This window comes from Callorhinchus milii, unplaced genomic scaffold (genome assembly GCF_018977255.1).
Source record: "Callorhinchus milii isolate IMCB2004 unplaced genomic scaffold, IMCB_Cmil_1.0 Scaffold4, whole genome shotgun sequence".
Taxonomy (NCBI): Eukaryota; Metazoa; Chordata; class Chondrichthyes; order Chimaeriformes; family Callorhinchidae; genus Callorhinchus; species Callorhinchus milii.
Window position 1 is genome coordinate 14,565,597 of NW_024704745.1, and position 13,425 is coordinate 14,579,021.

The 13,425-nt window shown below is 40.1% G+C and overlaps 1 protein-coding gene across 1 annotated transcript in view; it reads left to right on the forward strand.

Moving 5' to 3' along the window:
- Nucleotides 1-13,425, forward strand: part of dgkh (diacylglycerol kinase, eta) — a 166,746-nt gene that overhangs the window by 113,614 nt on the left and 39,707 nt on the right. Inside the window, exons 4-8 of the mRNA XM_042334347.1 lie at nucleotides 4,457-4,561; nucleotides 5,015-5,147; nucleotides 9,427-9,533; nucleotides 12,015-12,140; nucleotides 13,144-13,246. Of these exons, the coding sequence (XP_042190281.1) occupies nucleotides 4,508-4,561; nucleotides 5,015-5,147; nucleotides 9,427-9,533; nucleotides 12,015-12,140; nucleotides 13,144-13,246 (523 nt within the window). The 5' untranslated portion in view covers nucleotides 4,457-4,507. The remainder of the gene's footprint in view (nucleotides 1-4,456; nucleotides 4,562-5,014; nucleotides 5,148-9,426; nucleotides 9,534-12,014; nucleotides 12,141-13,143; nucleotides 13,247-13,425) is intronic.

Below are 13,425 nucleotides of genomic sequence, written 5' to 3' on the forward strand. Positions count from 1 at the left end.
CGCACAGCAATGTCCCACAAACAGTCATGGATTGAAAATGACCAATTTTTATTATTGATTTTTTTGGGAGGGATTATTATTAGGCTCCTTGTGGAGTAAGGAAACTTGCCCAAGGTTTAGCCCTCTGCCTGGAATTGAACTCAGGTCTCTCGCTTGCAAAGCGAGTGCTCTAACCACTGAGCTACAAGACTCCACGGGTAAGCAGGTTGGAGAGGTAGGGAGGTGTCAGGGCATGAAGGGATTTGAAAACCAGTGTGAAGATCTTGAAATTGATCCATTCAGCGATAGGGAGCCAGTGGAGCCTGGCTAGAACTGGTGTGATGGGGGTACAGAGTTTAGTACGGGTGAGTATGCAGGGGCAGAGTTTGGGATCAGCTGGATTTTGTGGATGGTGGAGCTGGGGGGGAAACTTACAGTAAACCAGCATCAAAATTAAAACTGTATTTAAGAATTTACCAAAACAAAGAATTTGCTCTTAATGCTACATTATTAGAGTAAATCTAGACCCTAAATTTATACCTCAATGAGAGTTATCCTCTGTTTGCCAATAGGTTTATTGATCGTTGTTGATGGTGCACTACCCAAAACTAAATGGTAACATTTAAGAATTTACTGATAGCATAGAAAAAGCATCAATATTGTAAAAGCCTGCTCAGTAAAACTCACTAGATAAATTCTCAATGACGCACAATGGCAATGAGGCACAGCTCCAACAAATGAATACTAAACCTGAAGGATGTGGATCAGGACTCGACTGAAGAGCCTCAATATTCAGCAGTTACCACTAAGTTCTCTGATCACACAAACTGATGGATTCTCTTCTGTAAGGAAACTGAGTGATTGCTACTGAACATCAGTTGCACCCTGCTCCATTTGTATTTGGACTCCACTGTCACAGTGGTCTATATCATTGAGTTCAGACAAAAGAAGCTTCTCAGGATTTTCCTCAGATACTTATTTTGGTCCCTGTGATTCCTACCCCTTCTTTGCAAAGTGTTTTGAGATGTTCTCTACAACTTGCATTTATAAAGCTCTCTTCACGTATGAAACAGTCTGGGAGTGCCTCACAAGGTCAGGGTCAGATGCCGAATACGGTGAGAAGAGGAAGATGACAAACAGTAAGCCAGGGTAAAAAGTAGTTTTTTAGACAGGATTTAAGGAGAGAAATGTGGCGAAGCTGAGCAGTAGAGGGACAGAGATTAGGGACATAGTTGTCAAAGGAACATAGTTCTCCTATGTGAAAGGCAATTTATTATTTCTTTTCTGCATTCCATAAACACTTCAGCCTCTACTGTGACCTCAGATCGAATTGAGTGGTCTCCATTAAACACACTGAGAAAGTCAGTAACCTAGGTGGGCCTTTGGCCTCGGATTCTTCGACATATGTGGCACAAACACAATGGGTCAAAAAGCTTCCTTTGTGCAGGAAAGAAATTGTATCTGCTGAACAATCAGGGAAGTGCACCTCTCTACAAAACAATCTTGTTTTATTAGGATACATTGAGGAACTGCCTCATCTTATGAATTGGGAGCCAATTGCAGTCACGGCATGATGCCCTCTGTCACTCGCTCTGCTCACAGCCAAGGTGTGCTGGACTCTTTCAACCTCAATGTTTCTTGTTACTTTCAGTACTTCAGAAGGGAAGGTTTATAAAACCTTTGATATGTCTTCCCACATATTTCAGCAAACCTATAATTCAAAGATGTGTTTCTTAAAGAGCCAACTATGTATCCGATGGGCGCAGAGCCATGCAGATTTTTTTTTATTGGGTTTCATCCGTCCTTTCTGGCAAGGGATAAGGTCCTTTTCCAGATTTTCTAGTTTGCATTCATAAGATTTATCCACTGCTATTGGCCTCCATGTGCAAACATTATTGGGATCTATAGGGTTAAACTTGGACTAGGAGAGAAAAGCAACTGAACAATTAATCAATCAATCAACCAATCGGCCTGGATTGAAGGGGGCTAAATTCAGAACAAATCTGCGGAAACACTACTCCCGTGAGCGACTAGTAAATTTATGGAACAGGCTCCCTAGCGAGACATTGGAAGCAGAAAATGTTGTATGTTTCAAGAACAAATTAGGTAGATTTCTGCTAGAAAATAATATCTCAGGATACAGTTTGGGACACGACATGTCAAGCAACTGCCAGGATGGTGGAAGGTGAACTAGATGGACCTTAGTCTTCTTTTGCCTAGCAAATTCTTATGTTAATAAAAAAACTAGAAGAAAGCTGTTGAAGATTGACTTGGAAGTGGGAAAATCCTGGGGCTTTTTTTTATAATGGAATCAAATTCAGAGTTTGTAGGATGATTAAATTCAAGCCAACAAGAGTTATGACATCAGGACAAACACCCTTCTCTTTTTGAATAGCCTTAAAATTAGAAATAAGCTAGTAGTTATTATAATAATAATGATGGCATTGGATGTAGCACCTTTCACGTCAGGAGGACATATCAAAGTGCTTTCTGGGATTTACTGGAAAGTGCAATGACTGTGTATTTTCTAAGCAAATGTTACAGCTAGTTTATGAATTCCTTCACATACAGGTTTCTGAAGATGTGGAATGATCTGCCCCAGAAAGCATTAGAGGTGGAATGAAAGGGATGTTTAAAGAGAGGGAGAGATAACAGCAACAACTTGCATTTATATCAGGCCTCTCAAGCAAGGTAGCACCCAGAGTGCTTACTTGGTAAGCGCTCTGAGACGCCGCCCAGCATGGAGGGCGCTATATAAATGTAAGTTGTTGTTGTCGTAGACGTATTAGATACTAGATAGTAGAGGTATTAAGGGCTACGGATAAAGAGTGGAGCATTGGGATTAAAAAATCTGACACAATCTAATAAACTGATGGAACAGAATTGCTGGGCTGATTGATCTCCTTCTGTTCCTGCGTTTATATGAATAGCATCTTGGGATTGTTAACATCCATCTGAACAGCTGGACTGAACCTTGATAAGAGGAGGGAGTCTGTTTTGGTGTGCTAGCCAACAATATTCCGGATTAATTGGTCAACACCTCACTTCTGTTTCTTAGACCTTTCTGGCTAACATGATTTATGTGTTTGCCTATGAAAAACATCACTGCACTTTACAATACAACAACAACTTATATAGTGCCCTTTATGCGGGGTAGTGTCCCAGAGCAATAGTTACCTATGAAGTGGTTTGAGATGTTTAAAGATGCAATTTCTTTTTAATTTGCACTGTTTCTTAATGGATTTATTATTAAAATCTTATTGAATTCATAAAACCTCACATGTTAAATGCATTCTTCAGGACATTCGTTGCATTAGAAATTTGATTAATGCCCCTTCCTTGTTCGGAAATCTGTGAAGTACATTAGACCCCAATATATGTTCCCGTGTACACTTTCAACTGTTATGCTACCACAAGAACAGTGTACTGTAATATGAATCACGAGATGCTGTAAACCTTCAAGCTCAGTGTGAATATTATCTATGTTACTTTACTTCCTTCGTCACTTTCATCAACTGTGTTTTACAGCCTCTGATGATCAAATCTGCCAGAGGGCTACTAGCTGTGGTTCAAACCAGCATCAGTAATAAACAACAACAGCAAATTACATTTGTATAGCGCCTTTCAAATCAGGAAACAAGAGTCATAAATAAGTAAAATCAGTGGTTTCATTATGTAGAGATTGTGGCCAGACTGGTGAACTCTTTTTCTGGCACTCAAAGTGTTAAGCTCTGTTAGTGCTATGACATTAGCAAATTACTGTGATCCTTTCTGTGGTTTGTATCTTATTGCCAGACGTATATTTTATAGGTTTGGATTTCCTTTTCAATACCTAATAAAACTCTTCTGAAAAGAATTGTTCATGAGGCTGACCATAATTCCATCTTGGACATAAAAGTCAGAATAAACCTGCGGTAATAGGAAAGTATCCTCAGTATTTTCTCAGAGCTTGAAGTACAAGGGAAGGGAATTCAACAGCGCAAAGTGTTCTAAAGCTCTTTGTTAGCTTTTAAATAATCCGATTGGGGGTATAGTATCATGTGCAGTATCATTCTGCACCTGGTAGAAAAATACACTTTAATATTCCTCGCCACATGATATATCTGTGTCAAATCTCAAGGTGTAAGTTTCACAGAATACCCTGTACGGCCTTATGTCCTGGTGGGTCACAATTTGCCAAACAAGATGTTATTACGCATCTACTGTGACAGTGAGTGAATTGGTGGGGGAGGTTTTGTTGATGACGATTACCAGTTTATTATTCAATGGGCGGTACTTATCGTCACTGTTGCCGTATCCCAGATTAATTGCTGTGGACTCCGCCTTTGTCATTGCTTGTTAAATATTGATTCCTCGTCACTTAGCAGCAAACGCATATGAGCACTGGCTTGCTGAATAACCCATGAGACTGTTTATATTTTCAAGGTTTGTGTATTTTTTATTGGATTGATTTGCTGATCCTAGGAATGTGTTTCAGGTAATAACACCATTTAGACGATTGATTCTCTGTGCTGAGAACAGGAAAGAAATGGAAGACTGGATCACTTCACTAAAGTCTGTACAAAGCAGAGAACACTATGAGGTAAATGTCCAACTCTTGAGGACTGTTAATACAGTATGAATGAAAAAGTGAATTGAGAGAATTTGTCAATACATCATCAACAATTTGTTGGCAGTGTTTGTCAGTCTAGTGGAGAGTAAATTGTGCTAGGTTTAACGAAGAGTTAATTTGCTTGGGAATGGGAAGCATTAAACACATGTTTGGTTGGTTTTATGTCACAAGGATTATATTCAAACATTAGAAACTTAATAAACATCCAGCATGAAATGTCGCTGCCTGATTAAATATGGAAATCTAGCACTGAAAACTAGCCAGAATAAATAAACCCATGACCTGATTGTTGCTGGATATGAATACAGTAAAGATTTCATTTAGCATGTTTTGAACTTTTAAGTTATAAAGTGTAAATTTTGTCGATCTGTGACTTTGAACGATGTGTAATAGCAAATGTCTGGTTTGTTTCTCCCTCACTAGACCGCACAGTTTAATGTGGAGCACTTCTCAGGGATGCATAACTGGTATGCCTGCTCCCATGCCCGACCTACCTTTTGCAATGTGTGCCGAGAAAGTCTTTCAGGTGTCACCTCCCATGGACTCTCATGTGAAGGTAAGGAATCTGGAATTCACCTACAATTGCTGCAGCTTGTTATTAACTCTTGGGAAATGCAAGCTAAATACTAAGAATGTGTCACTAAGGTAAAAGTAGGTAACAGGTCCCTTGACAAGAAGAATTGCAAAAATAGCAGGACAAAAGGAAGTTATTTGGCCCACCTATACTGATGTCAGCTCCTCTAATGGATCTTTCCATTCAAATCTTTTTTACCTCCTCATTCCCAGTCCCATTTTATATTGGATCCCCTTCAAAATTTAGCAATTTCCCCTTTGAATGTGGTTTTGCTCTTATTCTGAGTGGATGTGGAACCACAAGCCCTGTGTGCAGAGGTGAGCCATGATAAGATTTCTGTCACAAGTCTTGCTGCTGGCAGCGGTGAGATATTCTGTTTGTTCTAAGGGAGTGTGAAATTCCTGGTATCTTATCACTGCTTTTAAATTAATTCCCTCATACTGTGTGCATTGAACTGATGATGAGGGATGACTCATATTAGTGCTATTCTCTGGCCTCTTTATTTTTCCGCCATGAATTATTAGGAGAATACGTTCCCCACCCCCGACCCCCCAAAAAATAACTGTGTTCCTCAGTATTTTCAATAGGCCCAAAAGAAGGGAAAAGTCTGGTTGTTTCACCAAAAGGAGCAGTTATCTGAAAAGCTTCGCACTCACAAAGACAACCAAGTTGTAAATACAGTTGTCAAAGTGCATAGAGACTGTAACAGACTCTCATTAAATAACTCCTTTAAAGTTGGTTTAGTTTCTGGCATCAAGTGTAACCAGGGTGTGTTGGTGCACCTGAGATATTTACCAACTGGCCAAGGGTGGACTTAGCATTTGGTTAACTTTCAACATAAACCATGCTGTTTGTTTGATCAGCCTCAAGCTACATACAATAGTAATGGAGGAATTGTACAACAGAATTGACTGGAACTCAGCACACAATTATCAAAAAGCTTTGGAAGTAGATAATTGAATGTCAAATCAAATGTCTTCTGAGCAGTCTCGGAGGAGAGATAAGATAGAATTAGCAATGGAAATAAGGTGAGAATCCCAGTATGAACCAAGAAATGTTTTTTCTTCTAATCTGGAGAATGTGCTAATGGGGATCTACTGCTGATAGATATGGAAGAAACCACATTCATTAATTTCAGTACCACAGAACAGACAGTATTATAATTTATGATACCAGTGGAGAAATGTTCTGTTACCAAAGCTCGTATATCAATCTATGTCACAGTTGTGACACTTCACTTCAGAATAATTTGTTATTGTTATGTTTAACGTTTTTCACTGAGACAGCTGAACTCTATAAACTGGACCGTATGAGATCTGTACTGACAGACTATGTAATCTCTGCACTTTCGTGGAGTCCTATAGCTCAGTGGTTAGAACACTCTCCTCGCAAGTGAGAAACCCGGGTTCAATTCCCAGCAGGGTGAAATGTTAGGCAATTTTTCTTACTCGACGTGCCTCTATTTACCTAGTAGTAAGTAGGAACCCTGTTGGCGGATTGCTTTTCCTGGGGTAATAATTCTGCCCAATTCAACCAAATTGAACCAAAATCCAGGTATCTTTGTGTATTGTAGCTGAGAATTCAAATCACATTTCCATTGATATAACATCCAAATGATAAAGTAATCTCTTAAAAATAAATTAGATCTGATTTTGTTTGGTGTATTGGTTAGTGCACTCGCCTCGCAAGCGAGAGGACCTGGTTTTGATTCCGTGAGCAGAGCAAAACCTTAGGCAAGTTTATTTATTCCACATGCCTCTGTTTACCTAGCAGTAAGTAGGAACTGGTTGTTAGTCGATTGGCTGATCGCTTTTCCAGGGAAATAATCCATTAAAAAAAATAATAATTTGGTCATTCAATCTACGACTGTTTATGGGACACTCCTGTGTGTAATCGGCTGCCGGGTTTCGCCCACAAAATAGTCAGTCAATTCACTTTGCAGTATATTCTGTGAAGCACTTTGAGACGTATCAACAACGTGATAAGGCGCTATATCAAATACAAGAATTATTGAGAAGCACAAACAAACTTATTGAACAAACTCATTGTTATTTTTGTTCAAAACCTCGTCCTGTAGATTGATAGTGATTCAGTGCTAACATGTGATAACATAACTGTCTCTACTTTTCCATTGATTGAATTTTCTTATGACTCCTTCACCTGGGAATTTATTTGAAGTCAGTCTCGTGGAGATATTTACATAATACACGGCCATTCTGACATTTCTTCCTTTATGTTGCCCTCATGAATTATTACCTACTCTGGCAATTAAATTAAAAATAACCATGTCAATTTTGAAGTTTGTAGCTGCTGTCTTTGCTTACACTTGTGTTTAATAGTCATAGAATAGCTGCTGGCTGTGTACAGCTTGCAGTTCTGGAAATAAAATCTTGTCATAACACGTTGTGATGTACACCAGGTACAACGAGAAGGCTATTGTATTAGAATACCAGAAGTAGTGCACACAAAAGGTTTTCAGCAAACGGACGTTCAAAACGTACTCCATGGTGTCTGAACCTTATGCCGCTTTATGCTGCGCATTAAGCCCTTTAATTTCTGGACAAGCGATGGGAATTGCCAGACAATGCTCTCAATAACAAACTATGCAGTGTTAGCTGGGAAATACAGCAGTGCACACACTGGGGACCTTTGGCTCATACCAGCCTCTGCATAATAGTCTGTGGAATTAGGTGAGCAGGATATGCCACTCCAGGGAGATGGTGCACATTCTATTCCAGACACAGAGAAACTTCTATGTATAGGTAGAATATGTCGAACTCGCAGTCTGGTTCAGATGTTTCTAAGCATGATGATAGGTTTCTGCACGTGTCAGACACTCGTCTGATCAAAGATAAAGTGACAATCGCACATTTCTTATCAAAAGAGATTGTGAAAATTCAACCCAGATAATGCCAGTGGGGCAATTTCAAACATGTCTAACTTAATGCAACTCTAATTGTTAATTTCGAAAGGTTTATACTATGAAGAAGTAACACCACAGCTCCCACAAAATGTGATTTGGAGCACTGAATAAACCAACCCTGTTTCTTGCTCCCGATCAGTGATCACTCACTGCTGATTTCCAATCACTTTCAGCAACATCAGGTGTACCATTCCTGCTTTGTTGTGAAGTGCTCCATCTCGTGGCTATTTGGGGACATTGTTTTAAAATAAAACCTCGAGTGAGGAATAGCCGCTTTGATGCAGTCTTCCAGTACAGTTTGCACTATCATGGACTTGAAGTAATTTATTTAAAGTCCCTGATGGGGTGGTTATTGATTTTAAAAGTGCAGGATTACAAACTTTTGAGCAGAAATTCCACTTGGATGTAGATTTACCTTTGTGGAGTCCTGTAGCTCAGTGGTTAGAGCACTCGCTTTGCAAGCGAGAGACGTGAGTTCAATTCCAGGCAGAGGGCGAAACCTTGGTCAAGTTTCCTTACTCCACACACCTAATAATAATCCCTCCAAAACCAAAAACAATAATAAATTGGTCAATTTCAATCTACGACTGTTTGTGGGACATTGCTGTGCGCAATTGGCTGCCGCGTTCGCCCACAAATATACAGTCAATTCACTTTACAGTGTGTTCTGTGAAGCGCTTTGGGACGTCCTCCCAACGTGAAAAGCGTATATCAAATGCAAGGATTATTATTATTATTATTAACATTTTAGAACATCCAGCATTTGGCAAAATCTTAAAAACAGTGTTAGTTTTGCAGCTAATTTTCTGTAAGTTCTTTTAAGTAGCGAAAAATCCAAAATGCATACAAAAAAACGACCGGGGTTTGCTTCAAAATGCCGGCCAGCTTCCCGCGGACTAAACAATGATTGACTCCCAGGTCATCGGCTTTTTGTCATCACTTCCCAGTTATCATGTTGCTGACGACATCACTTCCGGTGCACCGCGTGTTAGTTGCAGCCTATTGGCTTGGAATTCAGTCGTTTTTAGACGTGAGAATCTGGCCTACACATGGGAAGCCTGATGGCTTGCTCTACATGGCTTGCAGGATGCATACACAATGGAAGTAGGGTTGCCAACTTTCCAGGTTCTCAACAACAACAACAACTTGCATTTATATAGCGCCTGTCACGCGGGGTAGAGTCCCGGAGCGCTTTAATCTCCCATCTTGCTCGGGTTCCTATGCTATTATCTCTGTGAAACACTTTGAGACATTTTCCTACATGGAAAGCACCATAGAAATGGTACTTGTGGTAGTTTATTTTTTCTTCTGATTTAACTAATTTCCTTTCATTTGCAGTTTGTAAATTCAAAGCCCATAAACGATGTGCTGTGAGAGCAATTAATAATTGCAAGTGGACAACCCTGGCTTCAATAGGAAAAGATATCATTGAGGATGAAGATGGGGTAGGTACAAATGCTAAAAAAAATTCTTGAGTTGATAACAAAAGATTACTGTTATCTGACCAGAGGTACACTTGCTTATGGATTCCATTTAAGGTTTTTTGTCCATTGGTTGAATATTTTGACTCATACAGTAGGGGAGTTGGTTAAAAATGAAAAACTATTATTTTCCAGCTATAATTGCCTAGCAGTTTATTTGGAAGCTGTTGTTAACTGGGAGTCATGTAGCTCAGTGGTTAGAGCACTCGCCTTGCAAGCGAGACACCTGAGTTAAATTGCAGGCAGGGTGAAACCTTGGGCAAGTTTCCTTACTCCACACAGAGCCTAATAATAATCCCTCCAAAACAACAAAAAAAATTGGTCATTTTCAATCCACGACTGTTTGTGGGACACTGCCGTGCGATCTTGGCTGCTGCGTTTCGCCCACAAATATACAGTTAATTCACTTTACAGTATATTCTGTGAAGCGCTTTGAGACGTCTAGAAGACGTGAAAAGCGCTATATCAAATGCAAGGATTATTATTATTATTAACTTGTTGGAGCACGTTCTAGTGAACATCTGCAGGATTGTTCTGATTGATAACCCTTCTGCTTTTTTGAAAGGACACACATTGCAATTTAGAGCAAATCTTGTGAAACACTTTGAGCCGTTGGATGATATAATAATAATAATCCTTACATTTGATATAGCGCCTTATCATGTCTTCGAGACATCTCAAAGTGCTTCATTATTTATCAAATGCAAGCATTATTATTATTTTATTGTATAAATGGACCTTCTCAATAGCACCTATATGAAAAATATAGCCATTACAGCATTCACAGATTTACAACGATATTTTATTTGTTAAACAGTTAGTTAGGGAGCAAAAATGAGAAATTGCTGATATAACAATAATAATTTTTGTATGTTATATAGTGCCTTAACAAGTTTTTGAGATGCCTCATTGCACTTCCCAGGATTTACTGTGGAGCATATTGGCTATGTATTTTATAGGCAAGGTACTATAGTTAGAGCTTATATTCTATTGACGGTTCTCTTTTGGATGTAATTGTTACATCATTCAAGCATGTCGCGGCATTTGGCAATAATTTTTTTAATTTGTAGGTAATCTCATGTGTGTTTTTAAGTATCTAATTGATCTGCTCTTTTACCTGACCTTTTTGGAGTTGTTTGTTGCAGTTATGTGTGGGCACACAAATTGCCTTCACTCACACAATGATGAGACATTGATTTCCTAACTAACATCTGGTTTTAAGGAGCCTTTGATCAACCTGTCAGTTTAGAAATGGGAGATTTATTCTGTGAATGAGTATTCAATACACCTGTAAAATGTCAAGGTGGAATCTCTCCCAGAATATAAAAGAAGCTCTGACTTCATGAGAGAGTCTTTTTTTATTGGAAAAAAGAGAGGTTAGCAATGCATCATTTTTATCAGTGACATGAGTCTGACACTGGTGCTTTGCAGTGTAATCTATCTTGGTGATGTGTGGCGTGCATAGAAACAAATTATACACATTTTTTTCCAAACAGTGTTTCATGAAAAAGGTTCGCTTTTAAATTTTTTACAAAAGATGCTGCAAAGGGGCTTGGAAAGGAGCATTTATTGCTTGTCCTTGTTCAGTGCATTCTTACGTTCAATGCAGTGTTACACAGCAAAATTACGACTTAATCTTGTCCTGCTCTTTCAACATTGATATCGCTCTCCATTATTGGCCTGGCTCCTTCACCTGCTAACTCAGGAAACATAGGTGTCAGCTTGGTGAAGTTGGCAGCATTCTCATTTCTGGATCAGATAGTGGGTTCAGATTGGGATTTTCAGGTTATCATCTGCCTCTAAGATGACACTTCAGTGCAGTGCTGAGGGAGCACCACGTTGTCAGACATGCCATTAACCAAGGTCCTGTCTGCCTATTTAGGTGGACATTAAGGATCTCATGGCACTATTTTTTCCAGGGTCCTGGCCAACCAATCCTTCAGATAAAATTGATCATTCACTTTAAGGCTGTTTGTAAAGTGGTGTTTGTCCTTACGTTATAGTAAATTTCATAAAGTGCTTTGAGACTTTTGGATGATGTGATCGGTGCTATATCAAATGCAAGGATTATTAGAAATACAGATGATGAACTCACCGACATGGGCTATATGGCTGCAGCTAAAAGCAGTAGATGGGATCTTTCTAATGCCAAAGAGAACATGGAAACACTCAGCAAATTCATCATAGAATCATAGAAATTCTCAGCACAGAAGGAGGCCATTTAGCCCATCGAGTCTTGGCAAAGTTTAATGCCAATTCCCTGCTTTATCCCCATACCCCTTCAAACCTCTATCTTTCAAATACCTATTTACACCCCACTTGAAAACCCACAATTGATTCTGCCTCTGCCACCTTATTTGGCAGAACATTCTACAGCCCACCAACTACTTTTTGAACTTAAGCCGAATGGGACAGAGCACTAATGTTTTGTTCTTGTCGTTATAGATTGCAATGCCTCATCAGTGGTTGGAAGGGAACCTACCTGTTAGTGCCAAATGCTCTGTGTGTGACAAGACATGTGGCAGTGTCCTCCGCTTACAGGACTGGAGATGTCTCTGGTGTAAAGCCATGGTAAGATCTAGAACTTTAAACATATGCAGCAGTTGAGCTTCAAGGATGAGTGTTGACTTGTGCAGAGGGAAAATCATTCAGCAAGCATTTGATTTCCAGTTTTCAAAACTTGCACTGCAGCCTTTGTTTAGTATACACCCAGGATTCTGCAGTATTCTATCACTGTTGCGATCAACACAAGCAGCAAAAGATGGAGGTAATCATTTTACAATTGCTCACACATGTCTTATCTCCAGGATTATAGATGAGAAATAATTCTCGCTGCTACGTGAGTGCCCACTGGGGTCTAAACCATGGCAATTTCAAAAAAAAGACAGGACTGTAACAGCCATCATAAGATTGTTAATTTCAATAAATGTGTGAATTAGCACAATCAGTGTTAACAGATCACAACATAACCATTTCCATATTCTTTGCAATCAGTGTGTTCTGCATGTCGATGTCACTACACTTAAAAACAAGGAGAATTTAATCTCTGAGTCTTTTATCTGTACATTTTAAAGCATCTAAATATGTTTTGAATTTGTTCCTGTTCTACCTACCTACCTGCCCGTACCCTCCGTTCCTCTGGCTCCGGTCTGCTCCACGTCCCCCGCCCCAACCGCCCTACCATCGGTGGTCGGGCCTTCAGCCTCTCAGCCCCCAGGCTCTGGAACTCCATCCCCAGTGCCTTCGCCTTGCTTCCTCCCTTTCCTCCTTCAAGGCCGGTCTCAAAACCTTTCTCTTTGACCGTGCCTTCAGCTCCCCTCTCGACTCTCTTCCTCCTCCTCGCTCCCTCCCTTCCCTCCCCTCACCCTGACCATTTCCCCCCTCCTCTCTCCCTCCCTTCCCTCCCCTCACCCTGACCATTTCCCCCCTGCTCGGGTCATGACCCAACTGTGCAGCGCCTTGGGACGTCCTCCTGACGTGAAAGGCGCTCTATAAATGGAATCTTGTTGTTGTTGTTGTTGTTCTCATCTTTGCAATCTTTGTTTCATTGTCAAAACTTATAACTCTTTTTAAGGTGCACACCGCCTGTAAGGACCCGTTTCCTCGAAAGTGTCCTCTAGGCCAATGTAAAGTGTCCATCATTCCTCCCACTGCACTGAACAGCATTGATTCTGATGGTGAGTTACTATGGCTGATAGGACCTGTTACTGGGATTGGGACAAAACTATTTGGGGACAAGTGGCAAGCCTCTAGATCACAAAATTGGATGGATGAAGCAGACTCTTTGGCCCATCCGATCCCATGCTTCCCCATGACAGCATCAAGCTGTTTTTAAATCAGTCCAGGGTCGGTCCAG